Below are 21,374 nucleotides of genomic sequence, written 5' to 3'. Positions count from 1 at the left end.
CTTTTTGTTTAAGTTTATATTAAACCAGCATGCCTCCAGATTCATGCTAATTTTCTTGAAAATTTAAAAATGTATTTAGAATGAAAATATTGTAAATGAATTTCACACATTGCAAACAGCACATTCAATCCAAGTAAATGTCTAAAAAGGTCAAAATATACAAAAGTATTAGTCATGCAGTAGAAATATGGTGTTAGATACTGCAAAATCAGTCATTGATTGCACATCACATGTGAAGCATTAGTTGCATCTTGAATTGTTTTAATTTTTCTCAAGTTTAATTTTCCTGAAATATTTTGGCTCATCTGGAGGTATGCAGCTTGGTACAACGTTCCCATCATAGACAGATACATGTCTGTATGTGCATTTGAGTCGTGTCATGACAAAACCAACAAAATGGGTTTGCGACCAGCATGGATCCAGACCAGCCTGCGCAGCCGCGCAGTCTGATCAGGATCCATGCTGTTCGCTTACAAACCCTATAACAAGTGGAGAAACTGATAACAAACAGCATGGATCCTGATCAGACTGCGCGGAAGCGCAGGCTGGTCTGGATTCATGCTGGTCGCAAACGCATTATGTTGGTTTTGTCGTGACGCGGCTCATTTTGTTTTATTGTTTTATCAAATATTTTTTAACACAAATTGTTGGTATTAATAGAGGGAATAGATTAAAGGAACTTCATTAAGTTCAAAAAGCCTTAAAAACATTATATTTAAAGTTAAAACTAATCTTATATAATTATAAATTTTATAATACATTTTACTTGCAGCTCTTGTCAAGGGTTAGGTGTGCTGTCAGTAGCACTGGGACTACAGGCTGTGCAGCTGTTACACAGATTGTTTGACGATCTACAAACTGAGGGCGTGATGCCCAGTCTTAGCGGTACCTCTCAGTCCACCAGTATGCAGGTAAGTGGTATTCTTCATCATCTTTTAACTTTGCCTTTATATCAATAGTCTATTAAATTTCATAGTCAATTTTAAGATAAATTCATAAAAATGTAGGCAATTAAGGGAACTCAAATGAGGTCAAAAAAAGCCTAAAAAATCTTAAAATTGAAATAGTTACATAGATCAAATAAAGGACTTAAAATGAGAGAATCTGAAAAAAGGATAATAAGGAAATATACGAAATTAAATGGAATTTAATTATTTGATTGAAAATCGATATCTCGTGACATTTTTAGCCCGATTTGAGTGAAAAGCATAGTGATGCTCTTCACTTTATGATCAATTTACACAATAAATATGAATATTCAAGAAAAAGAGGGTAAAGGAATGATATGATAATTTGCACATAAGTAAGCTATTGGTTCATACCTACATCAAATGATTTACAAATCCCAGAAAAATATTTCCAGTGTGGTGATGCCAAAAAAACCTTAGTGGTATCCTTTTAATAGGGGAGATGCTGATAGAGTTTAAAGTTGGCTACCCCTCTGTCAGAGAGTTGTACGTTTTGAGCTCAATGTAATATTTCCTCACTCATTGTCTGGAATTTTAAATTCGCTTACTGTTTGGCATGAGAAGTATCCACTTATACAGTACATACCAATTCTTAGGCTTTTTGATCATGTTTTGGTTGGAGATAAATGTGCATACTTTTTCTCTTTGTAGGACTGAATGCCTAAGAAATTTACCCATCCTGGGATATCATTGTTTATTTATTGTTTTAGAACAAGTCTTATATATTCACTAAATGGATGACTACTTTTCTGTATTTGGAGCAATGAAATTTGTAGCCAATTTTATATATCTTGAGCCAATTCTAATTATCTATGCCAACTTTGTCCTGCTAGATCTGGAGTTTAAATACATGTACAATATTTTTTGTTAACGTTTTTTTTTACAGACAACCACTGGAAAGAGCTTAGACTTGACACTACTGGCACCGCTGCCTGCCTGGAAACGTGTACAGAAGCTTATGTCAGCCATCAATATACCAGACTTGATGTTCACTCTCGTACCCACAGCCCTGAAGAAGGTAACAATATTAATACAGTAGAATATATGTCAAGACTTGTATCAAATGGTAATCAACTCTCAACAAAAATGTTTCCAGTCCAATCATGTCAAAAAATCTATAAAGTCCTTATAATTTTGTCTCTTGTCTTGAAATAATATTGACTAGGCAGAATGTTCAATAAACCTTACATCAGATTAGTTTTTCTTCCAAAGTGCTGTCGTTAAAATCTTAAATCTTGGTGATTTCAGTGAACTTAAGGTAAAAATTACATTTTTTTTTTCAATGAACTTAAGGTAAAAATTACGTATTTATTTATGAACTTTAGGTAAAAATTACATTTTTTATGAACTTAAGATAATAGGGATTATCCAGAATCTCGTATTCTATAATCCTTCTTAAACACCACATCTAACGGTTTGGGTTAGGGTTGCCCAGTTTAATCCCGCGTAAAGTAAAGTACGGAAATTTTGGGACATACTTTAAGATACTCTTCCCAAAGGGAGGCAATCAGTTATCCGGGGAACTTTCCGAAACAGAGTGTCCTTCAAAAACCCACCGAAAAAGTTTAAAATTTAAAAAAAATTTTTAAAATAATGCCAAAAAAGTAAAACCAAGAAAAGGAGCGGCGACAGATGCGAATGGAGAATAGGCCTAAACGCAGCAGCCCAACCCCAAGGGGGTTTGGGGGAAAACCCACCGGTTAACAGGGGCCAGTCAGGGGGCGGCGTTTGTAGAAGCGCGGGAATCCCATTAAAAGGGTCCCCCGGGCCCGTTATGTTTCATTTCCTTTCGCCACCCTCATTAGATTATCAACCCTTTGTTTCCCAGAAATGGTTCAAAAATTTCCCCAAACCAAAACCCTTTTCAAATCCTGAAAAACTTTTGATAAAAATTTTCATATTTTTAGGAAGTATATTCCTTTTAAAAGTAAAAAAAAAAATTTTTGGGCTGGAGAATTTACCGCCCTTTGGGCACTTCTTCAAAAGTCTTTCCCGCCAGTTTTAAAGGGAGTTTTTCTGAAGAGGGTAAAATTGGGGGGAACTCCCAGTTTAAAAAAGGGGGAAGGGGGTTTAAAATGCGTCACAAACCCAAAGGGGGGTAAAAATTTAAAAATGTTTTATTAAACCCAAGGGGACATCGGCATTCATCTTTTTTATTAGCTTTTTACCGGGAAAAGGGTTTCCAAACAGACCCCAGGAGCTGTTAAAAACCCCCGGGGATGTACGCTTAGAAAGCAACAAGACAGCCCTCCGGGTTTGGAAATATGAGAAAAATTTCCGCCAGGCCCAAATAAAACAACCCTTTTAGGTTTTGGGGGCACCATTGATTTAGAATTTTGGGTTTGCTCTATGAAAATGGTAAATTTCACCTAGGTACCTGTTTTTGGGCGTAAAACCGGGGAGTACTCCCTATAATGGGTAAAAAAACATCTAAAATTTACGGACCCCTGAAATTTAAATTTTAAATAAAAACGTACCCCCCAGCCCCAAAGTCATTTTCTTTTTAATTACTTCAATTTTTGGTAGTCATTGCCCTTTTTACTCCCTTGTAGGTAAGTCATTTTCTGCAGGCTTTTGCGGGGGGAAAAACAGGGCCAGACAGTATCCCACAGGGTTTAAATAGTCCCTTCACCCCCTTTTTTTCAGATGGCTACACCATTAAATATCCCCTGAATTACAAAAAAGCTTTGAAACTTTACCCTTTTTGGGGAGCAAAAGCCTTATACGGGCCCATTTTAAAAATTTTTTTCCCCTTTTACAATACGGGGGCCCCCCGGGTACAAAAGGGGACTCTCCAAATTTAACGGATTTCCCGGGGAAAACCCCCAGGGGTCCTGCATACAAAAAAAATTAAAAAAGAAATACAATTTCGGTGGGGGTTAGCAGGCCCTTTTTTCAAAAATCCCTTTTCCCAACATTCCCAAATTTCCCCCATTGTTTATTTCCCCAAAAAAAGGCGGTGACTACCGTCAAATTCCCACCTGTCTTTTTCCCAGAAATAGATCTATTAATGACTATATTGTTTAAAGATCTTTTGCTCTTGTCGTACTCAAAAATTGATCAAGCGGCAGAAAATTGGGTTCCCAAAGATTAGGTCAGGGTGCCCTACTTAGAAAAATCTGATGTAAATTTCAGCATTTCCCCTTCTCCCCTTTTTCCCCAAAGGCAGCCCTTTGATCTCCCTTGGGTTTTTAAAGTAATGGTCAGAAAAAAAAGGAAAAACCAGTTACTTACTATTTTTATGAAAAAGTTTCCCCTTTTGGGTTTTTAAATTTTAGCTGGGGCCCTTTTTGGGAAAAAAATTTGCTTTTTTTTAATTGGGGGGTTTAGTTCCCAAATTTAGCCCATAACTAAAACATCTTGCATTATTTTTAGTTTGATTCCTATTTGGGAGTCATCAAAATCATATTAAACCTGGAATACATTGCAATCTTTTGAAAATTTACTTGAAAAAAATTTGGGTTTAAAAAAATTTTCGCTTGACAAAAACTGTGCTCCATCTACATGTTTGGTTTACCTGGGGGGGGAAAATTTGAATTGTACGATGTAAATGCGGGTTACCCTAATGAAAAGCTGAGATCTTAGAAAAAAAATTATCTTAGCAAAAAATTTGCAAAAAAAAATTTCCCTAAAGGGACATGCAGTCCCTACTAGGAAATCTTGAATTTTGCTTGCAGAGTTATTGCCCCAGGGCGAGCTTTTCTGCAAAAGGGGCAAAATTGATGAAACCATAGGGGGTAAAAAAAACCCTCTCAAAAGATAAGGGTTTCTCCCCAATTTTTGCGAAAAGGGACCTGGTCTTTGTTACATTTCCTCCGTCTTTACAATGGAAAAAAACCTTTTGATATCTGACCCTATTTGGTTTTTTCAGACAACACCTTGAAATATTTTCCCGAAGTTCAGGGGTGTTTACAGGAGGGTTTTTGGTTTTCTTTTTGAAAGGCCCCTTTGGGTAAACGGGCTCAGGGCCCTTCACATTGGGTTATAGGAGGACCCCCATTTAGAGACATACTTTTTTAGGGGTTTTTTTCCAGTTGTCGGGCCATTTTTTCTTGGTCAAATTTTTTCGTAAAAAGAAAATTTATTCCCTTTAGATTAATAAAACTGTATAAAATATTTTCATCTAAAACTGTAAATCTGAGAAAATTTATAAATCTAGTTAGACATTATTTTTGGTTATGCACTCAAAATATCTCTTTTAAAACCCCACTTATACCCCTTCTAGAAAAAACGTATAGCAGATGATTTTCTTTCAAGGGGGCCCAGATTCGGGAAAAGGGCCCCAGAGGCATTTTTTTGGCCCAACCCCCAAACAGTTTTCCTCCCATGTGGAACTTTTTAGATATTCTTGCCAGTTTATTAATTTTTTTTTTTCAATGGTTTTGCATTTTTTTACCTTTTTTAAAACCTTTTTGCAACAAGCTTTCCCCAAAAATTTACAACAAAAAAATTAACTATCAATTTCCCAGCCCATTTGGGGCCAGCCCCTTTTTAAAGATTTACTTCTTTTTTTTGGGCTTTTTCGCCCAGCAAGGTCTGCCCGCCTTTTTCAATTTCACTTATATGGGGGAAAATCGGTTATGCCCATAAAAGTGGGTACTCAAACAGACCCCCACAAAATCCTTTTTTAGTGTTTTAAGGGGAAAATTGAGGCCTACGCCCCCTTAAAAGGGAGGCATTTGTTAATGTTTTTGGGGCCCTCCTTTTCCCCAAAAACCTTACTTGATAAAATAAATTTAAACTTTCAAAAATATTATGTGAAAACAAATATGAAAAAGGTCATGTTCACTGCGGGTTTTTCCCCTTGGAAATTCTTTGGTTTGCTAAGAGTCAGTGAGTTACCAGTACCAGGCCTATTTTTCGTCTAACCCCAAAAAAGTTGTTAGTTAGTGGGGTGGGTTTAAACTATCTAAACACAGTCTTTTTTGAAAAAATTTGATGGTCAAAAAAAAGATCAGCTTGGGTTTTATCGGTCACATTTTCAAAATTTTAAAACTAATGGTGGGATCCCTTGTCCCGTTAACAGTCTATCAAAATACCTTAAAAACCGTCCCCTTTCAGCCGACAGGGGGTAATCTGTTTTTCCCCTTAAAACCAAGCCCCTGACAAAATATCCCAATTTTGGGTTTTTTTTTACAAAAAAGCTTTACAATTTTTATGGGTGCTCCCGTCATGTCAGATCACATAGCTTTCGCATTGGTGGAGCAACATACCTCCCCAGTATTGGGTGCCCCACCCACAGAATTAAGGGATGGGGGCGCTGGAAAATCCTTTAGGTTTTTATCGTTATATCAGGGGTTTAAACCCCCAATAATTTTTCCCTTTTTTTCCTTCTTTACAAACATCAACCCAAAAAAAATAACTGTCCCCCAAATTTTTTTTTCAGGGCATTTAAAAGTCTCTGGATTTTTGGGGTCCTCCCTTGGGTTTACTGGGCTTTAAAAAACTGGAAGGCTGGGGTGAAACCCCAACTTTGGGTTTTTCCAAAAACATAACATGTCAGTTAAGTGGAAGGGATGCAGAAAGGTTTTCCCTTTTTGAGGTTTTTGGGTAAAAATCTGGATCGTGTTAATTTTGGGAAAAGCCAAAAAACCCCAATTTTTTATTTAAATTTATTGGGCCCGGGTCCAATGATCTGACATCAGAGGGAGTCACAGGTAAAAAGTTTTATAGAAAAAAATTCAGTGTTCAAAACCCGAGATATCAAGCACTTTTCTGTAAAACTAAAAAATTAAAAATTGGGGCATCAAAACCTTCAAAAGGGGGTACTTTGGATATGGGACCTCTTGGGGGCTGGAAAAAAAAATAGAAAAAAAAACGAACAAGAAATGAATATTGGGAAAACAAATCCTTTTTTTCTTAAAAATGGAGGGCAATCATTGACAATAAAAAATATTTTTGCTAAGGAGGAAAAATTATTCCATACTGAAAGGAACACACTTGTCAAGCTTGGGTAATTCCATTCTTATCAAAAACTGGAAAAAGCTTTTTTCCCGTTTTCTGATTAACAGTACACCCCGGAAAAATTCTTTACTAACATTACCAAAAGCCAACCCCAAAGACATCATAAAAAACTGTGAATGTTTATTACATGTTATGATGAAAAGAATTTTAAAAATGTTACATTTTATTTATCTTAAAATTATACTGTTTTTTTTTCTTAAAATGATATAAGTTTAAACCTTTCCAAAAAAAGTTTTACAATTTTTGTTTTTGAAAAATTTTTTTAATGGAAAAAAAAATGGGTTTTTTTCCCGTGGCGGGGCCCGGGGGGACGAAAAAGGGGGGTTCGGGGATGTCTGGGTCTTTCTCCTGGCCTGTTGCTTTTAAAGGAATTTCAGGTTCATTGTATGTTTAGTTTAATTATTAAGGTGGGGTGCACTCCAGGGTTACGTTGGCACCCCCCACCTCTACGTTGGAGGGGAGGCCCCGGGCAGGGTCGTCCCGGGGCCCTCGTTTTCTCAGGGGGTGAGATGTAATCCAAAAGCCTTTGGCAGCCCGCTAAAACACCTGTCCACTTAAGCGTGTGGTAAATTTTTGGGACTGACACCAGGTTGTAAACCTGGGGTCACTTTACTTGCCAGTGTAACAAAAAGGCAGTTAGTGTTCTCCCCCGGGACTGGATAAAATTTATGGGTTTTTTGCCCGTTCTGCAGCCAAAATTTTTCCGCCACAAGGTTAATGAAGTACCTTAATAAAAGTATAATTGTCAAATTATCATGTTGTTTATCTGTTATTAGTTCTTGGGGTACGCCCCACACATAAGTACTATTGATGCCAAGTGTAAAATCATTATTGTAAACAGAGAGTAAATTATTCAAGTTTCTCTTCAGAAGAGAAATAAAGATTTGTGATAGCAGGGTCTGTCCGTTAGTATTATAAAGGATGTATGTGATTTAATAGGGATTATCCAGAATCTCGTATTCGATAATCCTTCTTAAACACATCATCAACGGGTGGGTTGGTGCAGTTTAATTTCCCGGGAAAAATAAAGTACGGTTTTGACATACTAAAAAATACTTTTCAAAGGGGGCAAACATTATCCCCGGGGAAATTTTTCCAAAAAAAGAAATGTCCTTTTTAAAAACGCACCCCCCCCCTCCCCTTTTTGAGAACAATTTCTGCGGGCCCTTTTTTTTCTCTTTCAGGGGCTCTTTTTCTGAAAAGTCCCTTTCAGCAGGGCCCGCTTCCCGAGAACCTCCAACCTCCCTCTGGATATTGGGTTTAGAATCTGGGTTTTGGAGTTTTTTTTGCCAATTTAGGATTTTTGTGTGCACTGAAACTGTTTTTACAAAGGATCTTTTTTAAATACCTGTGTGCTCCCGTTTCGAATGGGAAAAAATACATCCTAATTAAATTAAAAAACTTTACAATAGTGGGGTAATTTTTACAAAACATATTTGGAAGGATTCTTCAACTCAATTTAGTCATACAAGTTCCAGTTAAGTAAGGCTAGTTAACATTCAAGTTCAGGAGTAAAAGTCAAGATTACTCCTTGGAAACTCAGGAATGCCTGAACTTCATCTTTACAGTGGTTACATTAAAACCTCTACATTCTACGTTGTTTCATAAGTTACCTTTAAAAAAAAAAAACAAAAAAAAAAAAAAAAAAACAGACAGCGATATATGTCAAAAGTTATTAAACAGTATTAGGAATTTATAGGACTACTATAAATTTAAATTTCTTGCAGTTTGTTTTGCAGTTTTAAATTCCACAGGCGCAGAGAAGGGTACAATTTTCGATCTGGGGGAGCGGCCCGGAGAGACGGCATGAAAAAAAAGGGGGTTACGGGTACTGTCTGGCTCTTTTTCTCCTGGCCCTGACTTGCTTGAAAGCATGCAGGTTCATTGTATGTATTAGTTTAATGTATTAGGTGGGGTGCACTCCGGGTTACGTTGGGGCACCCCCTCCACCTCTTTCGTATGGAGGGGGAGGGCCCCCGGGCAGGGCTACGTCCCGGGAAACCCTCGTTGCTCAGGAGTCAAGTAAATCTTTGGCAGGGCCGCTAACACCTGTTCCACTTAAGCGTGTTCAACTTTTTGGGACTGACCACCAGGTTGTAACTGGGTCACTGAACTTGCCCAAGTGTAACAAGGCAGTTAGAGTCTCCCCCCGGGACTGGAAAAAATTTATGGGGTTTTGCCCGTCCTGCAGGCCCAAAATTTCGCCCCACAAAGGTTTTGAAGTACTTTAATAAAAGTATAATTGTCAAAATTTATTCATGTTGTTTATCTGTTATTAGTTCTGGTCGCACACATAAGTGACTATGTGATGCCAAGTGTAAAATCAGTTATTGTAAACAGAGAGTAATATTCAAGTTCTCTTCAGAAGAGAAATAAAGATTGTGATAGCAGGGTGTCCGTAGTATTATAAAGGATGTATGTGATTTAAAAATTCCGTATTTCAGGTAAAAATTACATTTTTTTTATGGACTTAAGATAAAAATTACGTATTTATTTATGAACTTTAGGTAAAAATTACATTTTTTTTTATGAGCTTAAGATAAAAATTACGTATTTTTGTAATAAATTTAAGGTAAAAATTACGTATTTTTTATGAACTTAAGGTAAAAATTACATTTTTTTACTAACTTAAGGTAAAAAATTACATATCTTATTTATGAACTTGAGGTAAAAATAACATGTTTTTTTTTCAGGCTTGTTTAATGAAGAGATTAAAGCAAGGGTCAGAGACATCAGAAACGAGCAGCAGTAGTGCTTCCGACTCCAACACATTCTACGAAGATGATTTTAGTAGCTCAGATGAAAGCTCAGAAGAAGACGGTGAGTTTATTTAGCCTGATGATTTTCTTAAATGAGCTTTTTGTGCATCTTTTTGTTGGTCTTAAACTATTTTTCAGTCTGATAGGACTACATGACTGTGCCAGGTGCCCAGGCGGTACACTGGTCGCTATTACTGTAATTTTCCTAATAATAAATAATCTAGGAATGGAGAGTGCAGGTTAAGGTCATTGACTTTAAACCACTTGCCCCTTCAAACGGCTGTTGGTTCGAATCCTGCCAGTGACTTTGGATTCTTCCATATGAGGAAGCATTTCAGTTCGCGAACCAAACGTTAGTGGTTCTACTCAGATGCTCATTTGTGATGAAATTATACAGACTGCAACTATATCTCTACTCATGACAAAAGGCTAATCAGTATTGCTAGTTTATTTGCCTTGCCCTTTGTCTTTGCCAATGGTATTTGCTCAGTTCGGAGGGTTCTTGTTTTTAGAGCTTTAATTTGACTTTAGGGTATTGTTTCTCCAGTGAATAGTTTTCAAAAGTAATTCCATTTGTCTGCAAATGCTGTTTCTAAGTTGACACTTATTTTGGGGAAAATATACACGACGTAGACATGTTTTTTTATGCCACCGCAATCTGCGATGCGGTGGCATATAGCGATTCACCTGTGTGTTTGTGTGTGTGTGTGTGTGTGTTATATAGATTATATAGTGAACTTAAAAAATCTTCTTGTGAAAAACTACTAGTCCAATTTCAACCAAACTTGGCAGGATTGTTCCTTGGGTGAAGGGCTTCCAAAGTTGTTCAAAAAATTTCATTCCATGCAGAAATCTGGTTGCCATGGCAACCAAAAGGTATTATAAGAATAAATTTAAAAAATCTTCTTGTAAAGACCCAAAAGGCCTAGAGCTTAGATATTTTGCATAAGGCATTGTCTGGTAGACCTCTAACAAGATTGTTCAAAATTATAGCCCTGGGTCAAAATTGCCCGCCCCGGGGTCATTGATTTTCACTATGTACATATAGTAAAAAACTTTAAATACCTTCTTGTAATAACCAAAAGGCCTAGAGCTTAGATATATTTTGCATAAGCATCATCTGGTAGACCTTACCAAGATTGTTCAAATTATAGCCCTTGGGTCAAAATCGGCCCCGCCCCGGGGTCATTGATTTTCGCTATATGTACATATAGTAAAAACTTAAAAACACCTTCTCATAAAGACCCAAAAGGTCTAGAGCTTAGATATTTTGCATAAGGCATTGTCTGGTAGACCTCTACCCAGATTGTTCAAATTATAGCCCTGGGGTGAAAATCGGCCCCGCCCCAGGGGTCATTGGTTTTCCTGATATGTATATAGTAAAAACTTAAAAAAATTCTTCTAGCAATTGACAAATGCTAGAGGTTAGATATCTTGCATGAAACATTGTGTTGTAAACCTCTAGCAATATTGTTCAAATTATAGCCCTGGGGTCAAAATTGCCCCCGCCCTGGGGGTCATTGATTTCAATATATACATGTACATATAGTAAAAAATAAAAAAATCTAATTGTCTGAAGGTACAAGGCTTAGAGCTTTAATATTTGTTAAATAATATCATCTAAAGGTACTCTACCAAAGTTGTTCAAATTTTGCCTCTTGTGTCAAAATTAGCCCCGCCCCTGGGAGCCATAGGTTTATCTTATATGTATATAGTTAAAACTTAAAAAATCATCTTCTCTAAATTTACAAAGGATAGAGTTAAGATATTTTGCATGAAACATTGTGTAGTGAACCTCTAGCAAGATTGTTCAAATTATAGCCCTGGGGTCAAAATTGGTTCCGCCCCGGGGGTCATTGATTTTCATTATGTACATATAGTGAAAAAAAAATATATTTTTGTCAGAACGTTCAAGACATAGAGCTTTGATATTTGATATATAATATCATCTATAGGTCCTCTACCAAAGTTGTTCAAATGTCAAAAATTGGCACTGTTTGGGGGCAGTGATACTCATTATGTACTAGGGCTGTGCATTGCCATTTTTTTCTGTCACGATACATATCACGATATTTGTTTTTCAAAACGATGCGATTCACGATATGTATTGCATACTTTGAAGAAATGCGATGCATATTGCGATTCTTATGTTGCGATGCGATACGTATCACGATACTGACTTTTAGACTTAGTATATAAAAATTTGGCCATTTGTTTACAGCATAATTACGAATATAATATAAAACTATTACAATAACAAAAAAATAAACTCTTTTAACTTGTTGTTATAACTTGGTTTCCGATTTTGATCTTTTAACAAGTTACTTTTCTGATTACTTGAGGATTAAAGGTATTTTTAATTAAACCATAACAGCAAATTGATATCTACTAGCTATTCTAACACTAAAGTCCACTACTGTAAATATGGCATTTTAACAATTTCAGTCTTAATACACCACTAAAGATTTTCTTGTGAAAAAAATAGTAGCAAGTGATCTACAATTAGGTCAACAACTGTGAAAATGACAGTTTATAAGTTTCAGTCTCAGTTTTCTCAAAAGATTTGTGCTCAACCCCAGAGTATTTTATTTTGATTTTGCAAACACTCCACGTCCGGTCTTCCACATTATACAACACTGTCTCATGGTTCCCCAAAAACTACAATTTTTCCCAAAACTCGTGACTTATATGACCAGGGAGGATTGACTGTAATTTCCCGTCTACATATTTTACAGTCTTCATGTTTTCTGTTTGTTTGCTTTGTTGTTTTTTTACGGGAAAATGATGTCAACGGAAATGAAAGTATAAATACGTGACGAATATCACATGGGGATGTTGTCATCATCACTATTTTAATGCGACATTTAAGTGCTACAAAATAAAATTCATGTTTGTAGGTTGTTTTTTCTTGAAATCGCACAGATCTCTAATTATGTTTTTATTATAAACACGTTCAAAGAACACCAGCCCATTTACATGGAATTGATAAAACTTGGTCAGTAACCGTTAAATGATTGCGGACATGGGGAAACGAGATGACAACGATGGTATGATAATAGTCGCGCTTGTTTATTGTTTTCATCCGAGCTATTTTTCTTTCTTCAGTCTTTCAAAAAAAACGTTTGTCCTTATATTCCTGGAAGATATTGTTAGTGTATTGCGATACCTTCCCGCTGTATCGATACATCGGGAGGTGAAATATGTATTGCATGGCAATATATTGGAATTTGTAATTTCATTACGATGCATACATCGGGGACAAGACAGATCGCGATGCATCGATGAATCGTTACACCTCTATTATGTACACATATTAAAAACAGAAAATAAAACAAATGTTTGATGAATGGGAGAAAGCTATAGCTTAGATATTTGACTTGAAATGTTGTTTGGTGGACCTGTATCAAGATTGTTATTAAACCCTTGGGTCAAAATTATGCCTTGCCCAAGGAGACAGTGACCTACTTTCTTGTCCTTTGGTGTACAGCAATGAAATTTTGACCATGTGCACAGTTTTAGTTGTAAAATCGAACTTTGATCTAGATTTTGATGATGTGACCTACTTTCTTGTCCTTTGATGCACAGCTATGAAATTTGAACCATGCGGTGGCATAGCATTTTTCTCAAATGCAATCTTGTTTTCTACAGCATACATGCAGCTTAACACTTTAGCCTTTGCCACCAGCCTGCATATCTTTGTAGTTCTATAAACTTGATGCCTGGACAAGTACATTTTAGAAATTCGGCAGGCCAAGAGTTATTCTTTCCTTAATTGTTAAACTTGGATGGGCTTCATTAAGATAGAATAAGTAACAAACTGAGAAGTAAAATTTGGCTTTATTTGTCCAGTGTTTTGCCAGACACACAACCTGCTTTATAAATGAAGATTTGTTAGAAATAAGGGTAATACTATATTGATTCCTTGCCGTATTACAGATGACGATTACGAGCCTATCTTAGGACAGTGGATGGAGGAAATAATGTCCCCCTCATCGCCAAAAGAGGCTGAACCACCTCAATCCCTCCCTCAGAAGTTTGAGGGTGAAAGTGGAGGAAAAAGATCGAGGAAAATTAGCGCAGGGGATGGGAACACACTTATTCCTGATAAAAGAGAACCAGATGGGGTAAGTAACTCTCATAGATTTTTTTATCAATAGCAAAGTAGTTGTCATACTTTTATATATCCCTACACCTACAGTAGACTTTCCACATGCTATTAATAGCAACAGGGACCTGGGATTCCTTCATGTCTGGATTGTAATCCATGTGTGGTTAGTTCGTTTGTTGGGCGTGGCAAAATTTTGTGTAACAGTTGATCTGGGGCATTGAGTCTAATGAGCATTTGTCTCTCACAGCTGATTCAGAAATCAGGTGAGAATAGTAATTAGTGGATAGAGTTCCATGAAAACTGGATACTTAGACTGATCAACCGACCATCAAGATAAGACGAAAACGTGTGCTAAAATTAGTGTAAAAATCAGTGTTAAAGCCAAACAAACAAACATAAATGAACAAATCAATTTTTGAATTGTCAATCAATTTATCATTTTTTGAGATAAGATGAACTTCAGACAACAGTATAAGAACTTGGTGCAGACTGTATGGATGTGTAGGCTAGCCTGGCTCTGTACTGGTGGCAAAGGTTAGTCGCCAAAAGACCCAACCTAGGTATAAAAGGGGTGGGTGGTTTCCCTTGAATTTTCAAACTGAATTCAGCTTAAGGAGAGATTTTCAAAAATATTTTATGCAAAATGGTGTTTTTTTACCAACGAAAAGAATCCTAAATGAAGCCAAATGATTAATCTATCAGTCTAGATAAGATATTGCAAAATGTATGAAGAAATAGGTTCTTATGATTTAATAACACAGGAGATAAACTCCTATCATTAGTAATTATTCTAGAAAAACAAAGTGCCCAAATGATCTGAAATTTTGCACAAAGATTAGTGGTCTAAACATACACCAAATGGTACATTTATCTGAAAAAAATATTTTCAGTCCCATCATGTGGAAAAACCACAGTGGAGTCCTTTTAAAATGATGTCATATCAGCATGTTTAAGAATGAAAATGCATGCTTTGGATGTCATCATTTCACCTTATAAATTCATGTGCTATTGTAAGAAAATAGTAACATGTGAGAAATGACATTAATTTCCATGAAAATTGTTTTATTAGGAAAAGAATTTAAAATATGATAAAAATACCTGCTAAACCTTGTTACCACCCAATGGGGCGGATACAGTGGTGATGAATATAATCCTATCTGAACCGTACATATGACATATTATTATCCTTGCATTGCAGATGGCGTTTCTGTTAGTTTTACACAAGCGGAAATTTCATCTGGCATGAGAGGTGCCAGATGAGTCACATGCAATACAACATCGTCATTTTAGCGTATTTAATGAATGAATTACGTTAAAATGACGTTATTTCAGTTCATTTAAGAAGGGGACAATGTGCTTAGGATGACGTCATTTCGCCATTGTTATTTAAGTTGTTAATTCATACGCCATTGTAAGAAAATAGTTATGTATGAAATGACATTAATTTCCATGAACAAATATCTTATTGAGGTAAACCATTTTAAATATGAAAGAATATGGCAGAATATGCAATAAAGAATATCTGACATAAGCATTTGTTTGCGGTTCAGATTGAAATATCTGATATCTGTCCCTCAGCAAGCCTCCTTAATGCCCAATGGGGGGGGGGGAACCCTCAGGATGGATACTCCGATCCGAAACTGTGACATATAGCAGATATTATTAATCTAAATAAATGTAATAAAATGTTTCCTCTATTTCAGTATATAAGCCTGGCATCCGGGGTACTTCAGTTCCTTAACACATACTTTATCAGCACTGGTGATGAAGTGCTTCAAAAATTCCTCCGTGATTCTCTCACTGAAGAACACATGGCCAATCTTGCTATTGTCATCAAAGACATGGATAAAGAATCAACTAGGATCAGTTCTGGTATGATTTTTGTGTGCAATCTTAGCCCGCTTAGAGTTCAAAGTGTATTTGAGTCATTTAGCACTATTGAAATCATGATTTAAGTCATCGGATCAGTCACCAGACCAGTGTCCGGTAAATATGAAGGATCCCAGTATGCATTTAGAAAGAAAAAAAATTACAAGAAATCTCTGTTAAGTCTACATACCTAGACCTTTTTAAAACACAATACACAAAATCTTTAATGACACAGATCAGGATATATGGATTTTTTTCTCTTATATTTTTCAGACAAGACATTTGACAAGTTATCCGTGGCATTATCCAGGTTCAATCACAATCTAGTAGCTAAAGGATGTATAAGTGATTCTCTACAGGTATTAAATGAGCCGCGCCATGACAAAACCAACAAAGTGCGTTTGCTACCAGCATGGATCCAGACCAGCCTGCGCATCCGCACCATCTGATCAGGATCCATGCTGTTTGCTATCAGTTTCTGTACTTGTAATAGGGTTGGTAAGCTAACAGCATGGATCCTGCTCAGGCTGGTCTGGAGCCATGCTGGTCGCAAACGCACTTATTGGTTTTATCATGGCGCGGTTCATTTCTTTTTAAACTTATTTCACATCCTAACTTGTATTATGTGACATGTGTATTTTCCCTCATTTTGGTTTTTTTTGAAGAGGCAATTTTTTTTAATTTTTTTTCCAGATAATTGATAAATTGATAATTCTAATTTTTGTATAAATTTTATATTTAAAAAAAAAACTTGATTACCATATTGTCTTATTGTGAATGTCCTTATATGATTTAACGCATTTGCAGCCTCTTATAAGGAAATCAAATATCATTTCCTCAAGGTTCTTAGGTGTAATATGCAAATATCATTCTCTCAATGTTCTTTGGTGTAACATGCAAATATCATTCTCTCAAGGTTCTTTGGTGTAACATGCAAATATCATTCCCTCAAGGTTCTTTGGTGTAACATACAAATATCATTCCCTCAAGGTTCTGTGGTGTAACATACAAATATCATTCCCTCAATGTTCTTTGTTGTAACATACAAATATCATTCCCTCAAGGTTCTTTGGTGTAACATACAAATATCATTCCCTCAAGGTTCTTAGGTGTAATATGCAAATATCATTCTCTCAAGGTTCTTTGGTGTAACATACAAATATCATTCCCTCAAGGTTCTTTGGTGTAGCATACAAATATCATTTCCTCAAGGTTCTTAGGTGTAATATGCAAATATCATTCTCTCAAGTTTCTTTGGTGTAACATACAAATATCATTCCCTCAAGGTTCTTTGGTGTAACATACAAATATCATTTCCTCAAAGTTCTTAGGTGTAACATGCAAATATCATTCCCTCAAGGTTCTTAGGTGTAATATGCAAATATCATTCCCTCAAGGTTCTTAGGTGTAACATGCAATTACATTCCCTCAAGGTTCTTTGGTGTAACATACAAATATCATTCCCTCAAGGTTCTTTGATGTAACATACAAATATCATTCCCTCATGGGTCTTATGTGTAACATGCAATTACATTCCCTCAAGGTTCTTGGGTGTAACAAACTGCTTATTTTGATTAATTAGTATCTGAACTGTCATGATAATGAAATAATTTTTTGTTCTAATATTCTGAGAAACATTTTCTCTTGAATTTTATCCAATGATTCTTTGAAAAAAATTTACTCTCAAATTTTTTGTAGGACACCCTTTTGATAAATCTTGGTGTGAACACGAGTGAGGGCGACTCATGGCCACTGACTGTGTACCCGAGAACACTTGCCGTTCTAGCGGAAGTCATTCTTCTCCGACAGCAGAGGGAGCGAGAGGCGAAACAACTTGTCAGTCAGACTGAGACTAATATTATAACCATATGGACGAGATTTATGAACACCCTGACCAACAATGTGCTCTCGTCTGGCAACAAAACAGACCCAAATGATGGTAACTTTATGATGTTTTAATTATATTAATTGAATTGCTTTTACATATTTTATTTATTTTATCATAAATTTTATAAGTTGGCGTATTTCCAACATTATGAATTGCCTTGGTGACTGACTTTATAAAACTTGTCATTTCACTGCTTTGGGTTTAAATCTTATGAAATACTTGCCATCGTACTGTTCCGGCTAAGAGACCGGAATAAATGTACGCAAATTTACCTTGATAGTCTACAGGTAAGCTTGAAAGTTGTCATATTACTTTAGTAATGTTTTATTTGGAACCTATTATGTATACAAGCAACACATGGGCGTCCGTGGCTGAGTGGTTAAGGTCGTTGACTTCAAACCACTTGCCCCTCACCGCTGTGGGTTCGAATCCCGACAGGAACTTTGGATTTTTTCATGTGAGGAAGCTATCCAGCTAGCTAACGGAACGTAGGTGGTTCTACTCAGGTGCCCGTTCGTGCCTGAAATAATGCACGGAAGGGCACCTGAGGTCTTCCTCCACCAGTACAGCTGGAACGTCGCGATATGGCCTATACTGTGTCGATGTGACGTAAAACCCAAACAAACAAACAAGCAAAACATGCTTAAGAAAATGTAAATCAGCTTAGATTTTTGCTGCTTAATGATGATGATTTTGATAATGATCAATGATGATGGTGATAATGATAATTTTAATGATGATTTATGATGATGGTTATGATAATGATGACAATAATGATGATGATGGTGATTAATAATAATTATGATGATAATTAATGATGATGATGATGATGATTATTTGTAATGATGATGATTAATGATAATGATGATGATGATAATTTATGATGATAATGATTATGATGATGATGATAAAACAGTTTTGCCATGTATTTACAGATGTGAATGTGGAGCACATGCAGTTGTTGTTGTTTCTGTTTCACAGTCTTCACTTAATGCAGAAAAAACAGCTTCTATTACTACTAGCACAGAATATTATACAGGTGGAAGCCATGGATAAGAAGTAAGTATATCTTTATTTTCTGTTTAATCCAGGGGTCCCTGGTAAGATCCTCTGGCGTGGTTCCTCTTTTGGCTGAGAGGTTGCCTTTATGGGTTGAGGCATCAGAATCGCAACCATTGTTTAACCCTGCATGATCGTAAGAGGCTACTAAATGGGTTGAAATTATTGGAATCTATGTATCTCTTAGCTCCAGCAGATGAGATGGTTTTGACCCCTGGTGTTGCTTTTAGTTTGCAACACCTGAGGTTGCTCAATCTTCACTGTTTAGGCCCCTTATGACCAAAACTTTGTTGATGTGCCGTAAAACCAAACCAAAGCAACAAAACTGGCATTGTGAATTCTTCATGGCATTCTTCATGACAATTGATATAAGATGATGAGTTTAATGGTCATTTGTCTCACACTACTGATCATGCAGGATAAGTAGCCAGTCACTTGCAGAGAAATTGGTAGTTACTGGTTAGTCATCCATGAAACCTCTTAGGTGGATTAATTGCAAAGATTATGATTCATTATTAATTTGAGCCGCCTCACGACAAAACCAACGAATGTGTTTGCGACCAGCATGGATCCAGACCAGCCTGGGCATCTGCGCAGTCTGATCGGGATCCATGCTGTTCGCTATCAGTTTCTCTACTTGTAATAGGGTTTGTAAGCGAACAGCATGGATCCTGATCAGACTGCGTGGATGCGCAGGCTGGTCTGGATCCATGCTGGTCGCAAACGCATTACGTTGGTTTTTAGCTCACCTGTCACAAAGTGACAGGGTGAGCTTTTGTGATCGCTTTTCGCCCGTCGTCCGTCCGTCGTCCGTAAACTTTTACTTTAAATGACATCTCCTCATAAACCGCTGAGCCAATTTCATCCAAACTTCACAGGAATGTTCCTTTGGTGGTCACCTTTAAAAAATGTTCAAAGAATTTAATTCCATGCAGAACTCTTGTTGCCATGGCAACCGATAGAAAAAACTTAAAATATCTTCTTTTAAAAAACCCAAATAGCTAGAGTTTAGATATTTGGCATGAAACATCTTCTAGTGAGTGTCTATCAAGTTTGTTCAAATAAAAGCCCTGGGGTCAAAATTGGCCCCGCCCCAGGGGGTCATTGATTTTCCCTATATGCATATTGTAAAAACTTAAAAAAACTTCTTTTAGAGAACCCAAAGAGCTAGAGCTAAGATACTTAGCATGAAAGATGTTCTAATGGGTGTCTACCAAATTTGTTCAAATAAGAGCCCTGGGGTTAAAATTGGCCCTGTCTCGGGGGTCATTGATTTTCCTTATATGTGTATTGCAAAAGCTTTTTAGCTCACCTGTCACAAAGTGACAGGGTGAGCTTTTGTGATCGCTTTTCGTCCGGCGTCCGTCCGTCCGTCCGTCCGTCGTCCGTCCGTAAACTTTTACTTTAAATGACATCTCCTCATAAACCACTAAGCCAATTTCATCCAAACTTCACAGGAATGTTCCTTTGGTGGTCACCTTTAAAAATTGTTCAAAGAATTTAATTCCATGCAGAACTCTTGTTGCCATGGCAACCGATAGAAAAAACTTTAAATATCTTCTTTTAAAAAACCATAAGAGCTAGAGCTTAGATATTTGGCATGAAACATCTTCTAGTGAGTGTCTACCAAGTTTGTTCAAATAAAAGCCCTGGGGTCAAAATTGGCCCCGCCCCGGGGGGTCATTGATTTTCCCTATATGCATATAGTAAAAACTTAAAAAATCTTCTTTTAAAGAACCCAAAAAGCTAGAGCTAAGATATTTAGCATGAAACATGTTCTAATGGGTGTCTACCAAGTTTGTTCAAATAAAAGCCCTGGGGTCAAAATTGGCCCCGCCCCGGGGGGTCATTGATTTTCCCTATATGCATATAGTAAAAACTTAAAAAATCTTCTTTTAAAGAACTCAAAGAGCTAGAGCTTAGATATTTGGCATGAAACATCTTCTAGTGAGTGTCTACCAAGTTTGTTCAAATAAAAGCCCTGGGGTCAAAATTGGCCCGGCCCCAGGGGGTCATTGATTTCCCTATATGCATATAGTAAAAACTTAAAAAATCTTCTTTTAAAGAACCCAAAGAGCTAGAGCTAAGATATTTAGCATGAAACATGTTCTAATGGGTGTCTACCAAGTTTGTTCAAATAAAAGCCCTGGGGTCATAATTGGCCCCGCCCCGGGGGGTCATTGATTTTCCCTATATGCATATAGTAAAAACCTAAAAAAATCTTCTTTTAAAGAACTCAAAGAGCTATGGCTAAGATATTGAGCATCAAACATGTTCTAATAGGTGTCTACCAAGTTTGTTCAAATAAAAGCCCTGGGGTCAAAATTGTCACTGCCCCGGGGGTCATTGATTTTCCTTATATGTGTATAGCAAAAACTTAAAAATCTTCTTTGAAAAAACCCAAATAGCTAGAGTTAAGATATTAAGCATGAAACATCTTTTAGTGAGTGTCTACAAAGTTTGTTCAAATAAAAGACCTTGGGTCAAAATTGGCCCCGCCCCAGGGGTCATTGATTTTCTTTATATGTGTTTAGCAAAAACTTTAAATCTTCTTTGAAAAAACCCAAATAGCTAGAGTTTAGATATTAAGCATGAAACATCTTCTAGTAAGTGTCTACAAAGTTTGTTCAAATAAAAGCCCTGGGGTCAAAACTGGCCCGGCCCCAGGGGTGTCATTGTTTTTAACTATATGTGTATAGTAAAAACTTAAAAAAAATCTTCTTTTAAAAAGCCCAATGAGCTAGAGCTTAGATGTTTAG

The 21,374-nt window shown here is 36.6% G+C and overlaps 1 protein-coding gene across 1 annotated transcript in view; it reads left to right on the top strand.

Annotated features, from left to right (window-relative positions):
• LOC132715646 (E3 ubiquitin-protein ligase UBR4-like) overlaps positions 1 to 21,374 on the top strand; it is a gene marked incomplete at its 3' end in the record, with an annotated part of 90,391 nt that overhangs the window by 12,576 nt on the left and 56,441 nt on the right. The window contains exons 10-17 of the mRNA XM_060698684.1: positions 773 to 911; positions 1,855 to 1,986; positions 9,626 to 9,752; positions 13,628 to 13,815; positions 15,503 to 15,671; positions 15,942 to 16,027; positions 17,367 to 17,607; positions 18,492 to 18,615. Of these exons, the coding sequence (XP_060554667.1) occupies positions 773 to 911; positions 1,855 to 1,986; positions 9,626 to 9,752; positions 13,628 to 13,815; positions 15,503 to 15,671; positions 15,942 to 16,027; positions 17,367 to 17,607; positions 18,492 to 18,615 (1,206 nt within the window). The remainder of the gene's footprint in view (positions 1 to 772; positions 912 to 1,854; positions 1,987 to 9,625; positions 9,753 to 13,627; positions 13,816 to 15,502; positions 15,672 to 15,941; positions 16,028 to 17,366; positions 17,608 to 18,491; positions 18,616 to 21,374) is intronic.

The sequence above is a fragment of the Ruditapes philippinarum genome, unplaced genomic scaffold (genome assembly GCF_026571515.1).
Source record: "Ruditapes philippinarum isolate M1 unplaced genomic scaffold, ASM2657151v2 ctg3479_1_1_1_1, whole genome shotgun sequence".
Lineage (NCBI taxonomy): Eukaryota > Metazoa > Mollusca > Bivalvia > Venerida > Veneridae > Ruditapes > Ruditapes philippinarum.
The sequence above is the reverse complement of the archived record's forward strand: the minus strand, read 5'-3'. Positions and strand labels throughout refer to the sequence as shown.